We start from the raw sequence: 19,525 nt of genomic DNA on the forward strand, positions 1-19,525 counted from the left end.
ATAAATGTTGCTGGCCCATTTTGTTGTTTTTATATCCCTCAGCTGTTGAGATCGTGTGAGATTTACAGACTTTAATTGAACTAAAGCCAATTTTATTTCAGGGGTCTCATTTATGTCATGAACTGGAATCGGCTTGACTGTTTTTGGATTCAAAAGCACAACCCAACAACTGACTTTTCCTTGTTTTCCAACAGGTTTATTTACAAGATCACTCATCACCGGCGTTTGAGGGACACAGTTCAGATGGACGAGGAGAGAGTGGTAAGTTGGAGCCAGAGCAGATGTAAAGCACTCCTTCCTCAGAGAATGCAGACCAGCTCAGAGTTTCCAGGGAAGGCTCTCACTGAAGGTAACATATTAACAAAACAACGATGCACCAGTGCTGAATCTTAGAACCTGATATTGGACATGGTTTAACGAACAGTTATGTCTATAACTTCTGTTCCCTGAAAGAGAGGAACGAGATATAACACGTACAAGTATGGGATATCACGCCCTCGTGTGTCAATGTAGGTTTGCAGCACATGCACTGGACAAAGAGAATGCATCCTCCTCTGCTCCTCAGATGCAAAAGGAGGGGAGCAAAAGCTCAGCAACTCAAACTCCATTGAGCTATAAAATGTAGGCATGATCTTGGGAAAATAGGCAGCATTTGGACGCAATACGACCTTGTGGCAATCAGGAGAGAACTGTGTGCTGGAGGGACGCAAAGACAGCACATGAAGGTCACCAAGTCGCTTTGCCAAAGCCAAAGTGAGACGTAATACAGTCTTATATGAGAGAAATTTCATATCCACAGACTCAATGGGTTCAAACGGGGTGCTATAAAAGACCTCCAGCACCAAAGACAAGTCCCAAGCAGGGACACTGGACCTAAGCACGGGTCTCAGCCGGCAAAGCCCTTTCAGAAAACATATGGCGAGGGGATGTGCGCTTGGTGTCACCCCATCAAAGCCAATATGACAAGCAGATGTAGCTGCTAAATAAACCTTAATTGTTGAAAATGAAAGGCCTTGGTCAAGCAGCTCCTGCAGGAATGTCAAAACATCCACAATAGAGCATTGAAATGGGAGAGGGTGGCGGTCCTGGCATCATTGCTCGAAGGCTCGCCATTTGTAAGCGTACAAGCCTCTAGTGCAGCGGTCCCCAACCTTTTTAGCGCCACGGACCAGTGGCGCTAAAGGCAGATAAAGGCTTAAAGGCCTTTAAGCCGGATAAAGACCGGCTTAAAGGCCGGGAACACTTGATGTGGTCACCTGAACATTTAACACACCTGAACAGGGAGTTACAACCTGAGGCATTTTGTGGGCTTGGGTTTTGTGCTTGGGAGACAGTGTTAGGAAAGTGCAGAGCCTTCTGGGGCTGACAACCTGAACAGAACTTAAGCGGCACCTCTTGGGCGGCAACAGAGGGGTAAAAGCAGCGTCTCCCTCCCGCTGGACTCTTTCTCCACTCAGAGCCAAAGCTGGGAGGGCTGAGGCCTCTTCCTCCTTGGTGTTGGGTCCCGCCGGGGGCCTTTGCTCCAGGCCGACTGCCGTGTAGCTCGGACTGGAGGATGTGCTCCCGCTGGTGGCACACCCACTGCAACAGTGGGCACCAGTCTCTTGCCAGTGAGAGCTAGATGCGGGCTTGGGCTTCGCCTGACGTCTGGGGATGATGTCGCGCAGAGTTTCTGTCTGCTTCTTCCTCAGATCAAACTTAGCCTGAATGGCTTCAAGTGAATGTCCAAATAACCCATCCGCAGACACTGGTTCGTCCAGATATACAGCCCTGTCCCTATCCGGGACATCAGCGAGGGTCAGCCACAGGTGCCTCTGTGCCACTACTGTCAAAGCCATCCCTCTGTACAGGGAGAGCACTGCACAGCGGGACTGACCTCATCAAGAACAGGTGCCAGCGGGCTGTCATCAGGAACCAGCGATCCGAGCTCCGCCAGGCACATCACCTGGTACGTCTGGAGCATGGTGACAAATCATAGATGTCCAGGCTGATGTCCAGGCTGATGTCCAGTACGTCATCGTCTTCCTGGGACGCACTGGCGGGCTTCAAGGCAGGCTGAAGCCTGTCAGCACTCCTGCATGGTTCCGGCTCGTCTTTGACTAACCCCTCAACATATTCCATGTGGTCAGCCCAGCTAACAGCGGGGACATCGACCAGGCTTTGGGCTCTGTCAGCGCTCTCCTAGCATGGACGATCCCCAGACAGGGCAGGCATCGTGCTGGCTGTCGTGCAAAGAGAAACCGCACCCCTGAGGACAGGGGTGAACAGAAGATTTCTGCTTTGCTCGCTTCGGTTTGAAGTCCATTGCAAAACGCAAAGCAAACCGCTGCCCAGGAAAACTCGAAATTACCGCTCCACAGGCAGCCTACGCACCGACTGCGCGGTGGACGCTAAAACCAACAGGGGTACTTAAGCTAAGTAAGACAACGGAGCTAACTAGCAGCAGCTAGATAGCCCAACTCAGCAAAGGTGTTCTCAGCGAGGTTAAGAGCGTATGAACTGAGGGATGACTGTGATGACAGCGATTATATGTGCAGGCGTGGCTGTGCGCATGTTATCACAGGTCATCTGCCTTAAAGGCGTGATTAAATGTTTCTTCAGCAAGGAAACGCGAAGGCGTGATTTCCCATATTTATTTGTTGTACCAAGTGAATCAACTTAAAGGGAACCTCTGGACTCTGTCTGCTTCTGAATTATAAACTACAGTGGTCCCTCGTTTATCGCGGGAGTTAGGTTCCAAAAATAACCCGGGATAAGTGAAATCCGCGAAGTAGCCAACTTTAGTTTTTACAATTATTATAGATGTATGTAAGGCTGAAAAACCCCTCACTACACACTTTATACACTTTTCTCAGACAGGCAGGAACATTTCCACTTTTTTCTCTTGTTTAAACACTCTCAAAGTTCAAGCCTTCGTAGAAAAAAAAGCCAAGTATTATAGAATGAAACCAAAGGCACCCGCGGTTCCCTTTGACGGTGCAAAATGTTTTGTCGTCATTGTTGTGTTTGTTGGGGAGAATGCTTACAAACATACAGTGCAGCACTTCAGAGTCACACTGCTAGCAATCAAAGATTCATGTAAATTTGACCAGCTGAACGCATTCTGTAATGTGCCGGAGACATGGCACGAGATTGATTGACAATGGTCCACAGCCAATCAGGACGCCAAACACAATGCGCTGTAACCCCCCCCCCCCCCCCCCCCCCCCCCAAAAAAAAAAAACCATGCAAAATTGCACAAAAAAAAAGTCTGCGAAACAGCGAGGCCGTGAAAAGTGAACCGCGTTATAGCGAGGGACCACTGTACACAATTAATACTTACCTGAATAACTCAGTGTATATGGCTTTCAACAAAACTGTCTGTTCCACAGTCACTTCCAACTGAACACCTCATTATATTTAACACTGACTTGCATTTTTCTACTTTTTAAAAAAATATTTTTACCCATGCCACTCTTTGATCAAACAGGAAATCAAGAAGCTTCAATTTATTTCTCTTTCAAACTCTTCCCCAAATTATTTGAACTTGATTTCATCACGATTTCCCTTGTAAAAAAACATTTCTGTATTTTAATATCCTGACAATTTAAAACCCTCATTCCTATGACCACTTCTCCACTTTTGAAATTGCTCCCTCTAGCTTCTTTACAATAAACTCAAAATTTCTTCCTCTTCTTGAGACTGGCCCATCACCCCCATTCAACCATCTATGTCCTTAAATAACAATGAAAATAATAACAGGTTCACTGTGCTATTTTCCACTAGCAAACTTCCTAAATAAATCCTTTATTTGTGTTGCACTAAAAAAAAAATACTTTATCCACATGTAGAATCAACCACTGATACCTGCTTAGATCATTTTATTTGGTGGAACTTCTCTCTACATCATTTCATGTGCTTTTTCTGTTAAAAAAAAAAAAAAAAAAAGACCAACACACTGTTTACTTTGCTTTTCTTATTTGGTAGGTTTGGTTGTATATGGTGTTATTTTTGTGCCACTATTCTGAGCGCCAGAAAGAGTAATATTTCAAACTCCGCCACTCTGCGTTCCTCCGCCACTGCCTCGTTTGAGTTTTGGACGAAATGGATTCTGGGATATTGCATTTCGTCATTTCGAGCTGATTGGAGACCAAAACAGCCAATCAGATTTTTTTTGCATCCAAGTCTGTGATTGGCTGGTTTTGTGGCACAAATATAACGGTGTACAGAAAGAGTTGAGCGCGCACGGGCAGAAATGTTGAGAGCGCAAGCAACACATTGCGAGCAAGCGCAAGTGCAAAAACTGAGCGAGAGGGGCTGCTATTGTGTGTGTGTGTGTGTGTGTGGATAATAGCAAACACTGAAATAATTTTTTTGCACGCAGCAATGAATTTTGTTCACTCAAATTTAGCTTTTCTTCGCTCAAAATTAATTTCTCCTCAAAATGCAACACTTGCACCTGCAAAATTTTTTTTACGTGAGCTCAATTTTTTTTTAGGTGCGCTCAGAATAGTGGCACAAAAATAACGCCATAGTTGTACTGTATAAGAAATAGTCAAAGGAGTTAGCAAAGAAAAGCATCTGGACTTCTTTAAGTTGCTTGAAGACGTTTCACCTCTCATCCGAGAAGCTTCTTCAGTTCTAAGGTCAAATGGCCGAGAGTCCCAGATTTAAACCCAGTGGGAGTGTCCCCCCAAAGAGGGACAAAGGACCCCCTGATGATCCTCTAATCACCTGAGCCAAGGTGTGAAAGCGGGTGTGGGACCTAATCAGCCAGGGTTTCGGGTGAGCTCATTGTGAAACCTGGCCCCACCTTGTCATGTGAATTCCTGAGGTCAGATGGCCCAGGATGTGAGTGGGCGTTAAGGCGTCTGGGGAGGGAACTCAAAACTGGATTATAGATGGCAGACAGTTGGTGTCGTAAACCACCGCCTCTGTTCAAAGATGGTCGCTCACAGTGGACATAGATGGCCTCTTTCAAACCATCTGTCCTCTCTGTCCAAAATGTGAACATTGGCATCCTCGAAAGAGTGACCTTTATCCTTAAGATGCAGATTGATTGCTGAGTCTTGTCCTGTGGAGGTGGCTCTTCTATGTTGTGCCATGCGCTTGTGAAGTGGCTGTTTGGTCTCTCCAATGTAGAGGTCTGGGCATTCCTCGCTGCACTGTACAGCATACACCACGTTGTTAAGTCTGTGTTTTGGAGTTTTGTCTTTCGGGTGAACCAGTTTCTGTCTGAGTGTGTTGTGTTGCTGGGTCTGAAGTACACTGGGATGTCGTGCTTGGAGAAAACTCTCCTGAGTTTCTCTGATACACTGGCTACATAGGGGATGACAACGTTGTTGCGTCTGTCTTTCTTATCCTCCCTCGCTGGTGTCTGATCTTCTTTTCTTTCACTTATCTAATCTTTCACTTAAAGAAGTCCAGACGCTTTTCTTTGCAAACTCCTTTGACTATGATGACCTGGATGACTGAGAACCTTCACAGATGTATAAGAAATACAATCTTTTCTTTCCTGGTGATATTTAATTTGGATTTCATAAGTTATCATTTAGGTTCTGTCTTTTAAAATGGTTTATTTAATCAGTCATTTGTTTTTTTTGTTTTTTTTTTTTTTTGTCTGTCCCATTTGGTTCTTTAGCCGTCAGAATTGTTGTCTGAACACCAACAAGGATACCAAATGGATTTATTTTGCCAAATGGATCATCATGGCATTGCCGTATTGGTCCATTTGATCAACTTTTGTTGTTATTATTTATTTTATTTTCAGTAGTTATAGATGAGACAGACATGATTGGGGGATAGGAAAGGGAGAAAGAAAGAGAGGAAGGAAAAGAAAAACAGAAGGGAAGAGGGACAGTGAGAAAGGGCACTTACAAAGACAAAGAGAAAAAAAAAATCTCCTGGATCACCTGTTGAGAGAAAAAGAATAGAAAACAAGCAAAAAAAACCCCAAAGCAACATACTAAACACAACACCATCATGTTAATCTAGCTAAGTGCAAACAGCAATAAATACTAAATATTGAATGTTGTTGTGCAGCACAGACAGCGCACAATGTGCTTTGAAGTAGCAGCTAAGAAAGGTGTAGTTTATAACTACGAACAGTGAACACCCATGTGCACACCCGTGTGGATCAGCGCGCTTGTATACAGAAGGTTTCCCCATGTAACTGTCTGCTAGAGGGTGTGGAGGGCCATAGCCCCGTCCCCCAGGGCATGAAGCAGGCATGGAGGAGATCCAGGCCCCAGACATCCAGGGACCCCAGAGTGCGAGAGCCCAAGGAGTACCACCGGAGGGGCATCCGTGCCACCCTCCTGGGAAGGGCTGAGGAGATCCCCAGACGAGGGGTCACCCAGTAGCCACGGAGCAGAAGCCAGAGGGGGCTGCACTGGCGCGCCCGCCGGCTCTGCCGGCAGCCAGCTGTGCCAGAGTGAACCGAGCTGCAGGCCCCGAGGCCGGAGGTTCGAGGGCCCCCTTTGCCCCGGAAGAGGCCTGACCGAGCGACAGGCACCAGGCCCCGCCAAGTAGCCACCGGGAGTGAGCTGGTGTATACCTGAGCGCCCAGCCCCGGACACCAAGAACCACCAATGCACCGACCCCTGAGTGCATCAGTTACCGGCAGGGAGTGTGGTGAGGGGAGATAGGCCTCCACACTTTGGAGGGCCTGGGTGTTCCCAGGGAGGTGGAGTCTAAGACCTAATCAGTCATTTGTGTCTTCAACTTGCTTTTGGCTGCTCTCCTGTCACAAGGGTTCACTACATTGGTTCGCTTCAAATTTGATTTGTCAGTTTTTGTCACTTCTGTTTCTTGTCCAGGTTTCAATTATGATATTTTGTGTGTTCCTTTTACCAAAGTAATTGCAATTGTACATTTACACTAATCAAAATTCAAGACAAAGTGATGTATTCCCTTGAACATTTTATTCAAAAAACATAAACAGCACAGGGTGGCTATAAATTACTACCCAGTACCCAAGTGTTAAGGCCAATATGTGACCCACCTACCACTGGGACACAAACTTCAACACAAGAGTAGCAGATTTAGGTCAGTGTAATTTCACAAACTAACCACCTATTACTAGTTTTAATTCACTTTTTGTATAAATAAATACATTTCTTAAAATATGGGAACCATACATATTCCCTTGTGAGTAATTTCAAGCGCTGGTGGGCTTCAACCCAGGCTGAAGGCTTTACACCAGCTACCCATCCTGACGTGACCCCAAAGGGGATTTTTTTCTATTTGCTACAATATCATCATCTTTATCTAAAGATTTAATTTCTCTTCATTTTTCCACTTATTTACTAATCTTATATGAACTATGACAAATATACAGGCAAAGCGTTTGCTTTTGCCTGTATAGCTGTCATAGCTTCATCATTCTCATCATTCTCTTAGGGCATCTCCTAATCAGAAGGTTGATGGTTTGATCCCTGGCTACTCCAGTCTGTATGCCAAATATCCTAAGATATCCAAGATACTAATCCCAAGCTGCTCTACGATGTGTGTGAATGTTAGATAGGACCAAAAGTGAGGAAAGTTGTGTAAAGCACTTTAAGCGCTCATATAGATTAGAAAAGCAGAACCAGTCCATCATGTAGCTACCCTGACATTTAATACTGGACACCATACTCTCTTTTAATGGAATTCATCCTTTTAACCACTGATCAGACTTCAAGAATTTCTGCATTTTTCCTTACCGTGTTTGTCTTCCTTTGCATTTTTACTAATTCTTCTTGTGACCTTTTGATTAAGATTTTTTTTTTTTTTTTTTTAAAAAGGTTATTTCAGCTTTTAATTACTTTACCACATTCCTTTGTCCACCTGGGTACAATCTTCTTTTTGCTCTCACTTCCTTCTTTATAGTCAGCTTGCTGCTTGTAGAACAGCATTATACACATCATAAACATTCATATCAACTATTTTGCATTTCCTGGCCACTAAAAAGCCTGAGTGTCCCCCAATCTGCAGAAATGAAACACCACTTCTGCACACCCCCAGTATCATACTCCTCTACACTCAGTTCGATCTCAGTCATTACAGGATGGTGGTTACTGATCTGAGATCCCTGTGTTGGTTTTGTTCTGCCATTATTATAACAACGTTGGTCCAGGTGATGTCATGGCTTTGCAATGTGAGGAAATTTTTAAAAAAGATAAAAAAGCCTTTGTTTCTGTAAAACTGTTAAGCATTTTGGGTATTTCTTTATTAATTTATGCAGCATCTTAAATATGCTATCAAGCTGTTAGCCAAATTTCCATTATTCATGTTGGTTTACTGTGAGTTGTTTTTTTTTTTTTTTTTTGCTAATGCTAACTGAATGCTCAGACAATTTCACTGGTCAGTTGTTCCCCTCCTCAGTTGTGTCCCTCAACATAAATACACCCTCAACAGAGAGTGTATTTTACTCACAATACACCCTCTGCTGAGAGAGGCCTACCTCAGGCTGTTCAGATCTGGGTGTTTACCGTAACATCTCAGCGCCCAGATGGGGTTATTTTTCTCCTCATCTAGCCATAGACTGCAGTGCTCAGCAGTCCCTGAAATTTCCCTGAGGGTGTTTAGGAAGTGTGTCTGTGGTTGTAGTGATGAAACCCAGCAGTCGACATCCACTGGGCAAACTGCTGCTCTCCAGATTTCCTGTTCTGCCTTCAGCTCGGTATATCGCAGCCTTTTCCTCTCACTGACGTCTTCCTTTGATACTGTAGTAGTAGTAGTACAGAGATAGGTGGATCAAAGTACCAGACTGGTCTTAGGATGAATAAAAATGTACTACTTTGGCACTTTTGTTTCTTGTCCAGGTTTCAATTATGATATTTTGTGTGTTCCTTTTACCAAAATGCAATCGTACATTTACACTAATCAAAATTCAAGACAAAGTGATGTATTTCCTTGAAATTTTTATTCAAAAAACATACACAGCACAGGGTATTGGCTATAAATTACTACCCAGTTGTATGCAAAGTGACCCACCTACCACTGGGACACAAACTTCAACACAAGAGTAGCAGATTTAGGTCAGATTAATATTACAAACTAACCACCTATTACTAGTTTTAATTCACTTTTTGCATAAATAAATACATTTCTTAAAATATGGGAACCATACATATTCCCTTGTGAGTAATTTCAACTTTTGCGAGATCTCGCAAAAGTTCATCTTTATTATTTTTTTTCTCCAATGTCTGTTGCGGGGCTCCGTATTTCCGGACTATACTACCTCTGTCTGAACTGTTTTCTTCTAAACTGGGGCACTGTGTCCCCACCACACTTCCATCTCATCACCTGTTTCTCCGTCTTTCTGGCCCTGTCCCACTACAAACCGTCATCCACTCATCTGGGAAGTCGGAATACTCCCTAGTTCAATAATTCTGATTTAATCAAAAACGCACCATGAATTCACGTCGTCTTGCTCCACCCAGTACGCCACAACCGGTGCGTTCCGGATTAAGTTTAAAATCGGATTCCAGTTTTTTCCTGTCGGAATTTTCATTTGAAATGGTCCTTCAATAGAGATTTCCACCTCGCAAACGTCGGAGCAGCCTCACAATCCCAGAGTTAAGCATTCAGAACACTGATAGCTTTTCAGCATGAACGCCCACACTAAACGAAGAACAACGTTTAAGCTAACTTTCTCTACAGAGTTGTAAAGGGTTACTGTTATTTAAAAAAGAATTGCTTCAGCCGCGATATAAGGCAGCATGTTAGCCTGTGATATCATGGTTTCTGTGTTCCTCGTATTTGGTAAGTCAAACAGCAGCTGCATGTTTGCAGCACGTCTTTTATGTAAAGCTAACCTTAGCTTAGCTTGTAGCCTGTGTGGAGGATGCTTATCACAGCGTCTTAATCCTGTGCTTGCCTGCAGCATGTCTCGCTGCCCCCGTGGTTTCTGCGGTGTCTTGTCACACAAAGGAGTATGCAACAAGGGATGGGCAGTGCTGCCCGATGTGCCAAGAAGGTACGATAAGAAAACATTTCTAGAAGTAAACCCGCCCACATTATGTAGGTTCCCACTGTGAGAACAAAGAGTAAATAAAGAGCCGTTTATCTTATTTGATGTTACATCTGCTTCTTTTATCTCACAATTCTTTAAGTTAATAAACCAGAAAATCTGCTGACTTCATCTCTTTTTTTTTTAATCAGTTTTTTCCCTGAAACTGTCAACTAACCTTCATAAATAGTTAGAATTGACACAGTTCAGATAATAGCTTTCAGGAAACATCACAAGTATTGTAAATAAATTGTTACTGTTTGTCTGAGGGGGCAGCACACAAACAAGTTATTAAGTTGCACGTTCAGATGAGATAAACCTTTTTTTTATACCTCCAGTCCACCTCGACTCAGTTCATCTTACACATACTGAAACGTCATTTCATATGATCATATGTGTTGAGCATGTGCCTCTACAGCACTGTTGGCACAGGGTGAAGTGTGGGGTAATGCAAGGCTTTGTGGCACACTATAACCATTTCAAATGTACCAGAGCTGTAGAGGTTTAAAAACAACTTGATCCCCATATTCACAGTTCAATTCACATGTTATTTATATAGCACCAAATCACAACTACATTCGCCTCAAGGCAGTTTATACTGTAAGGTAGACCCTACAGTAATACATACAAGAGACACCCAATGACGTCTTTTGGTATCGTCACATCTTGAAACTGCTACTGTGTGAACAAATAATGATGCACACAAGGATTGTACAATTCTAAACAAGGCAATTTCTTATACCCTGAAATATCAATACCTGAAAAAAGTTGATTCTTTTCATCTGCACATACATTTGAAACAGTGATGAAACATTTCTCTATCTATCAACAATTACTTCTTCATAATGCCCAAAAGATGACTAGGTAAGCTACTTGTCTATGTTATCTTGTTGTTCTAATAATTATGTGAAATATGCAGATGGTTCACAGAGCAGAGGCTCCTCCACTATTAGAAAAAGTTGTAAGTGGTGCATACTGTTATCTGCTCCACAGCACATGCATGCAGGCTTGTATTTTGCAATAATTGCACACAGCAATTGTTCTTGAAATATAAAAAATTTCAAAATATAGTAGGAGTACAGAGGAAACTATTATATTCTGGCAGTTATTTTGCCAGTACCAGCTGGTGGTTGCTTAGTAACTTTACACAGTCTATTGTGGTATTTAAAGTTTTCTAAAATGTGTGTCTAAAAAGATTCACCCCTGATTTAATAGACTGTGCATTCACTGTGGGTTTGTGTTCTTGACCTTTCATGTGTCTTTGATGTTCATATAAATGTTGTGCTGTGTTGAACAGGTACAGTTGTTCAGAGAGACTGCACAGCATTTTCAGGAACTCGGTGCCGTTCATGTGAAGTGGGGACTTTCATGAACCAACTCAATGGTCTGTCGAACTGTTTCCCCTGCACTACCTGTGATACAGGTACAGTCAGATGGAAACTTCTTAGTCAAATTTTAATTTAAAAAATACAAAAGGTTTTCAAATTGCACCAATGTTTTTTTTAGGTCATGGTCTCTTTGTCAAGCAGAAGTGTACACCAAAAACTGACACAGTGTGTGACGTTTTAAATGGATATCACTGCAAAGATTTGATTGAGAGTAACGGATGTAGTTTGGCAGAGAAACATTCACAGTGTGAAGCTGGTCAGAGGATAAAACAACATGGTAAGAAAAATTAAAGTCTAAGTCTATTTTTTAGATGAGCTGATAAATTATGATGTTTTTGTGTAACAAGGAGTGTGTTTCTTTCAGGAACCAGCAGAAGTGACACAGTGTGTGAAGACTGTCAGCCAGGCTTCTTTTCCAAGGACGGTGTGAACTGCACGGCTTGGAAAATGTAGGTCATAATTTATGATAAAATCACTGTAAATGTTTATTTTATCTTCAGTTATTGATCATCAATGTCTTAATGGAATCTCTCATATTCTTGGGACTAGGGCTGTGCCACATCATATCATCTGCAATAATACCGGTATTATACTGTGTGTTGCTATAGCAACATTATGTGTTTGTTTCCTAGTGTTTATGACAAGGAGTCAAAACCGTGCATGTCTAAATGTAAGAGCAGTTTGTCAGTGATAATTTAGTAACTAAAAATGGAGCTACTTCAGCAGCCTCCAGCAAACACAGGAGAAAACATGCAGGAAAACTGTTTGGAAAAAGTGGAAAACACTCCGTTGTAGAACGAGGCTATGAAGACACGAGACACGAGCAGTCACTAGCTGCACTCGCTAGTTAGACTCTTTATAACAGGAGGAGCAAACAATGTGTGGAAATTAGTGATGCAGTTACATGATGGAAAAGCAGGACTTTAAGCAGCTGGTTAAAATCCTGACACGATAAACCGCCCCAGATAGAAAATATTATTTTTTTTATATTTTTTGATTTATTAATAACAGTTCTAAAAGTTTTTTATACTTTATTTGAAAATTCCAAGGAAAATACTACCTGGGCTACTTTTGAACTTACATTTTCTTTCGTTAGATTCACACTTCAGTTTAAGTAGTCTGACATTGATCACAGTAGCACTACAGTTATAAATGCTGCTACCTGCAACCATTTTAAAACTCAATGCTTTTTTTTCTATATTTTCATATCTCAGTCATATATTACCCACCTCTACATGGGACTTTGGGATTTGCCCCCCTTTAGTAACCAGAGGGCCAGTGATTCAGCTGATTAAACAGAAAATTAGCCAACTTTTGATTTTAATGTTGTAATTGTAGAATAAATACTTTGAATTTGTTTAAAATAAAGTTTGAATAGTTTAAAATACAGTCATATATTATCGGAGATTCATTAATGTAACATCGTGGTGTCTCAGTTACTGTGTATAGAAGATAAACATGAGTACCTCTGGAAAGGAGGTCGTATTTTTAATAGGGTGTGTGTGCATGTGTGCCGTTCTGTCTGTAAACATGATAGCTTGAAAGGTTTTGAATGAGTTCTGATAAAACCTTGTTGGAGTGTAGAACTGACAAAAATCCTCATAACTTAGAGCAGTGTTTCCCACCCACTGTGCCGCGGCACATAGTGCCATGAGAAATGATCAGGTGTGCCGTGGAAGATTATCTGGTTCCACCTGATTAGTACTCTAAGCGTCCGGCATGACAACCCGTTCTCACTCCCAAAGCGTAACATTTAACGCTAGGTGGGCTCGGCATGAGTAACAGGCAGAACAATTACATTCTCTTCCACTAGAGGACACTACAACTATCTGCTCTAATTAAATGAGTTGCCAACTGCCAGTAAAACAGAAGAAGACCAAGAAGAAATTATATAATAGTCACGTGGTGAGTGAGACAACGCAGCGCATAATAGCAATAAATAAATATTTAAAAAGAAAAAGTAGTCTGACCTGGGTCCTGGAGAAAATTCTGACCCAGATGATGCCCCTAGCATGAGTAGTGGTCAGAAGAAAGCAAAAAAAAGTGTACTGGGGACAAACCGAACCAGTTCTGCTATACCACGTGCATGGGGAAAAATGATCAATATGCTTTTTGTGACATTTTTGTTTTTTGGTGTGCTGTGTGATTTTTTTTTTTTTTTAATGTGAAATATGTGCCGTGGCTCTAAAAGATTGGGAAACACTGACTTAGAGTGTAAAATTCTTACATACATGTTGCATATTATCAACACATAGAAAGCACCATATAAAAATGTAAAACACCATGTCACATTTGACCTCTGACCTCTCCTTCAATAGACTGAGACAGATGACAGCACAGTTGTGGCATCAGTTAATCCTGATGGCCACATTCAAACACATCTACAGATGTAAACAGGAGCTCTGCTTTATCATAAACTTCTTGTGTTTAGAATGAAAACACAAGATGTTTGTCAGTAGGAATACTAACTGTAGTCCATGTACTTTGTTAAGGTTCAGATATTGGAGATGGATACAAGAGGAAAATCAAAATAACAACACTGGTCCGGCCGGGTGAAGTCAAACGATGATTTTAATGAACACACGTGTGGGAGATGAATACTGTATGCAGACAGCATCAATCTCGAAATGGTGGAGCACTGCTCAAACTCTTATAGCCCCTAGTGGCCCCCACCTAATCATAAAAGCCTAAACATTCACATTCTTTCTCTCACACGGCGCCTAAGTTATGACCTCGGCTCCCTGTTAATCTGCTCCCAACAATGTGGTGGGGATAAAACTCCTGTAGAATGTGGTCTGTCTCCTCTGCTATCAGAACAGAAAGGCCCTGACTCTCTGTACACAATATTCTCTTCATGATTCAGCAGTATGAAATGTCAAGAAACAGTGTAACACATTCACAGCAGATCAATGGTACAGGATAATACACACCTATCTAACAAATCTAATAATGGTCACATTCTTTTAACTCAGAAATATAATGGAAACTAAACTACATACACATCACACAATCTAGACTAAGGGATATAATGTGACCTACAGCAGTATCATAATTCAACCACTTTGATTACAGATATAAGGTAACATATAATAGCCTGATAATCTCACAATTTGTACAATGCACTTTACAGATACTAGTACACTGTTACATTAGATGTCAGGCTCATAAAATAAGATAATAATTAACTTAGATCTTAAAAGTTAGAACTACTGATTTGATATTTAGACCTGCATAATTCAGTTTTTCATCAACATATGACAGGATATTGAAATATTATAACAATTATTATCTTGAAAATTCTCTGTGGTCCTGCTCCTTCACGTGGTTTTATTTTGATTTATGTGTATTTTCTTTTTCTTTCACCTCTTCTTTTACAACAGTTGCTCAAACAGACAGATAAAGGTCAGAGGAAGCTCAACCAGTGACGTTGTCTGTGGGAGAACATCAAGTCAACATTACTTTGTGTTTTTGCCTTTTTTGCTTTGCTCAGTAGCATTTACTAGCCTTGTGACAGGTTAGTGTGTCGTCTGCATTGTGTTGATTTTTCAGTTTAAAGCCTTAACAACAGTGTTGCCTTTTTATTATTGCTTAGGGGTTTTTTTTTCCTGCTGTAACACTAATTTTCTTTGTGTAATAATAAAGCGAAGAAAAAGAAGGAAGGAAAAACATTTCTTTTTAAAAAGAAAATTGAACTCACTAACCATGAGCAATTTATTTATACTATTAGTAGACTTTTAGCTGGGAAGGCCAGAAGACCCAGCATCGACAACTGAACAGGTGCATTTAGATCACGGTGTTGTTCCAAAAGGTGATTTCTGGTGTTTCTGTATGTTTTTTGTTTTGTTTTTTAATGTGTAATGTCTTTCCTTTTATTGGAAGGTAGACTGTAGTTGTATATAAAATAAAGAAACTACCTGTTTTGCAAATATCTTTATGACTGCGTTATTGTACCCAAATTATAATCAGTCTGGTTGCTGGCCACTTAAAATGTCTAAAAAACTATTATGTTATATATTTGTTGCAATTTCTGCTAGCCTCTTGGCCCAACATCTCTTTAAAAAGACATTTTTAAATGTCTATGAGGTTTTTTTTTTAACTGGATCCATGAAGCATATCTAAAAGTCACTTTATCAAAAACTGATTGCAGCTTCCACCTTGTGGAAAAAAGGGTTGTTTGTGGTTCAAAATGACTCGATATCATTCATGATGGAAACATTTGACATATTTATTTTTTTTTTTTTACACATTATAGGCCAACGGGTCATTTATGACAGTTTAAACGGGGGCAATCACTTTTTTGGAAAATGCTGAAAATCACTTTTTTGGCACCACAGTTATCCATAGAAAACAGATATGTCCAAAGTCAGAGGCTGTATTCACAAAAAGTGTAATTTAGTCACAAAGGACTAACATTGCAGAAATGTAGTGTATCCTCTGTGCTGTGTGTGCTGATGGCTTTGGTCTGAAGGAAAAGAGTTCATGTACAGCAACATCAGATAAAGTCTGTGGACGGACTTTACTTTACTGAATCTGAAGGAAGACACAGAAACACAGGAGCTGTAAACCAGGACACATGAGCCAGCATGGTTGATTTTCTTGCTATAAGACATACCAGAGTAACAGATTGATACAAACATGTAATGAGCTTAGAGGCAAACAGCTCAAAGCAAACCTGATGAAAAGAAGCAACGACTGTGGGAGAAGCCGTTGGAAAAAAGAACTGCGATAAGAGTAAAAGTTACAGTGAAAATAAGATTTCAGAGGGAAAACAACGTTAGGACAAAGCTCTAGGAAATCACAAAGAATACTCAAAGGGCTACTAGGCTACACTGATGCTAGGTAGTGTGACAATCCAACGAGGAAGCAGCCTCTCCTGCCTTCTTAAGTAGTCTGCCAGGGATAATACGTGTGACGAGACGCCAGAGCAGCATCAGTGTAAATGAGCCACAGGTGTGTGTTGAGGGCGGGCTCAGAGGCAGGGAAGCAAGGTCCAGTTGTGCCCTAGTGAGAGAAAAAACACACACCACAACCTCTCCAGACCTTGAGAACCATGACAGCATCCTGTAGTGAAGCACTTTGTGATATTTATGAGATGATCAGACCTTTCAGCATTATGGAACAAATGAGAGGAGCAGTTTGAAATGTTTTTATCTTTGCTATACACATTTTCTGTGGAATTAGTTAAAGATGTTTGTGTAGGTACAAGTTCATATTTATCCTTGTAATGTATTTATGGGGAATATTTCATAAACAGGTTGACTGCACAGAGACAATAAAGAAATCCTTCAACAAACTTGTGTACAGCAGACGTACAGTAGTTCTTCATCAGATTCATGGACACGTTTTCTAAAAAGTTTCCATCTTTTTAAAAAGTTAACATGTTAGTTGGTATCACAGACAGCTGGTTTTATTTCATTTCTTGCATCCTCACATTTCCAAGATTCAGTGTAACTGAAGCACTGCCATGTTGATCATTATGAGGTCACAAATTATTTGAGTCTACATACAAAGAAGATTAATCAAATGGAAGAGGAGACTCTTGGAGACAGAGAGGCTTTAGGATGTCCTATAAGATAACATAACTGTTGAAACGGCTGTTTTTTTTGCAATCACTGCTTTGTAGTGATGCTGCTTAATAATACCAGTGAAGAGGTGACTGGCTGCAAGTCATTTTCAGTCAATTCTATATAAAGACACTCGTTTTTTGTTTTTTGTTTTTTTTTGTCTTATCTGTTTATACTTGAAGTATTGATAGTACAGAACTTTATTGTATACCATAAGTTGCAATATTTACAACAATACACAAACTATAGTTTGTGTAGTAGATTTGTGCTCTCTCTCTCTCTCTCTCTTCAATTTGGGTCATTGGATTTTTAACTCTTTACAGTGCATACATCGAGTCTTCTCACCATCTGGAAATTAAGGTTCACCAAAATAATGTAGCTTAAATAATTACTCTTATAACCAAAATATTTAAAAATCAGTCTGGATAACCATCTAAGTAGCTGTAAAATTATTCACTTTTTATTTCACAGTGGCAAATAAGAATCCAGGTACAGGTTAAATAAAAAAAACTCAGTTTAGCTACTTGATTGTTCATTAGTAAAATCTTCGGCTACGACAGTGGTTCCCAAACTTTTTTCGCTAGGCCTCCCTTTGTTTTACAAGAAAATCTTTGCGCCCCCCACCACCACCACCTGAACACCCCCTGCACAAATACATCCTCCACACACGCCCATATTTTGTTTTTGTTTTCAAACTCCATTGCAGTTTATTTCACACCTCAAACCTTTTGTAAACAATTAAACAAATATGAGAAAACTGCAAAAAATTACTGCAGGTTCATCTGTAACAGTCCTTGTGCCACAGATCAACACTGTTGCTTCTACTTTAAACAGAAGAGCAGCGACATGGTGCAGGTCTCCGCGACTCCGGCGATACAGGTGCAGTGGGCATCTTCAACCTTCCCTATGATGCTCACAATGACCCATGGCTGCAATGCTGGTTCATTCAGTCTTTGAGACTGCAGTACCTGAAACACACACAGACAAAGTTCATTTAAAGACAAAAACTTTAATGAGGCAAGGCTGACACAAATGTGTTTTATCTACTTTCAAATCCATTTATCAGAAATTTAACAAATAAAGTGTTTAGAAAGTTAGCACATACATGTATTTTTTTTATCCATATATAGACAGCTGCCTGTTATATTCTAAATCTGCCTGTTTTTTGTTTTTAAAATCTGCCAGCAAAAAATGAACCTGAAGTATGTAATGCAAGGATGTAGTCACTTTCAAGAGGGAGAAAACATAAAGTCCGACTTTAAGTGACAATTATGGACACCTAATATGATAAGGAGATTCTGCAGGTCATTAATCGATGTATAAAACTAAAATAGAATGTATTTTTAGTGACACAGGACACAAACAAGGAAGAAAGATGTGTAATTAGGATTATTTATAATAAATATGAATTAATTAGTGCAATTTCTTAAACCACAGAGAATGACTAAATCCTTCAGGACAATGTCACATCAATGCACTGAACTCACTATGTTATCAATCAAACAGAGCCTCCACATGTTCTCACTGTAGTTTCCCTCTCATGAATGAATTTATGCTTGCACTAATCTGAATGTTCGGGGGGAAATCAAACGCATTTTACTCGCAGTACTCAATCTGACTTACCTCAAAAATAGCCAAATCTTGTACCCAGTCCTTGGTGAATTGGATGTGCGCCTCCAGAGATTTTTAAATTGGCATTTCGCCGTGTATGCGCTGACTCCACAAAGGTAGGAAAATATATCAGGCTAAGTCAATAGCGGTTGGTCTTCTGGGTTTCTACTCCACGTGTCCACATTTCCAATGTACGCTGTTTTTTGCAAGTAGCGTCTCTTTCCATCCGGACGCAATCTGTCTCTATAACGTCCTTTTTCTTTTGAGCTGCTTTTAAGTATGGTTCGTAGCAAACTTCCTTCCAACACAGTGTTTTGATTCGTGGCCTGCTAAAATGGTGCCGCGCTCCCACAATCAGTGTTGCCAACTCTTCAGTAGGGAAAATCGCTGTTGGCTGTCCTAAAAGTCGCTAGAAGTCGCTAAATGACGTCATCGCCTAATTTGCATAATTGGTCACACTAATGTAATTGTAACCTACGTTGTTGGAGAGAGAAATAACATCGTGGAAGAGACAAAGTGAGTAAAAAAAAAAACTGTCCTAAATACAGTTAGAATTTATTTAGAACTACAAATTAAATTTTAGTAATTATTGTTTTTTAATGTCACAATTCCAACCCTGCTCCTTTATCCGGGTTTGAACCGGCAAAAGTGACCCGAAATTGGCACTCTGGTGGAGTTACTTTGTGTGTGAGAGTGTGTGTTTATAAGTAGTTTTAAACCTTGTGATCCACATAACAGTAAAAGTTATGCTGACTGTCTTACAGTCAGTGCGGAAGCAGCGGCTTCGCTCATGCGCGATTCATTTGCCGTTTGGACGCATAGGGGTGAACATCTCCTGCCCTGATAGCAGCTGAGGGAGGACTATCCTCCGCCTGTGAGTGCTTTGGCACGGGTGAGGTGCCCATGGCAGCACCGCTGCTTGTTGAGTGTAAGAGCGATACGCGTTTTCACGTCAAAAAGTCGTCATAAATAAGTCTCCAATAGTACCA

At 40.9% G+C, this 19,525-nt stretch overlaps 1 protein-coding gene across 1 annotated transcript; it reads left to right on the forward strand.

Moving 5' to 3' along the window:
* The first annotated feature begins 9,112 nt into the window (after positions 1 to 9,112).
* LOC134616789 (tumor necrosis factor receptor superfamily member 14-like) lies at positions 9,113 to 15,269 on the forward strand. Its single transcript, XM_063461793.1, has 6 exons — positions 9,113 to 9,726; positions 9,848 to 9,940; positions 11,271 to 11,396; positions 11,480 to 11,638; positions 11,726 to 11,810; positions 14,742 to 15,269. Exons 1-6 carry the CDS (start codon positions 9,684 to 9,686, stop codon positions 14,878 to 14,880), a joined length of 645 nt encoding a protein of 214 aa, XP_063317863.1. The 5' UTR covers positions 9,113 to 9,683; the 3' UTR covers positions 14,881 to 15,269.
* The last annotated feature ends 4,256 nt before the right edge of the window (positions 15,270 to 19,525 follow it).

This window comes from Pelmatolapia mariae, linkage group LG18 (genome assembly GCF_036321145.2).
Source record: "Pelmatolapia mariae isolate MD_Pm_ZW linkage group LG18, Pm_UMD_F_2, whole genome shotgun sequence".
NCBI classification, from domain to species: Eukaryota; Metazoa; Chordata; class Actinopteri; order Cichliformes; family Cichlidae; genus Pelmatolapia; species Pelmatolapia mariae.

Excerpts from the sequence above, each read along its gene's own strand:
- LOC134616789 (XM_063461793.1), top strand. The coding sequence starts at position 9,684 with ATGTTAGCCTGTGATATCATGGTTTCTGTGTTCCTCGTATTTG. Across the intron at positions 9,727-9,847 it reads TTCTGTGTTCCTCGTATTTG|CATGTCTCGCTGCCCCCGTG; the intron begins GTAAGTCAAACA and ends GCTTGCCTGCAG. Across the intron at positions 11,397-11,479 it reads CTGCACTACCTGTGATACAG|GTCATGGTCTCTTTGTCAAG; the intron begins GTACAGTCAGAT and ends TGTTTTTTTTAG.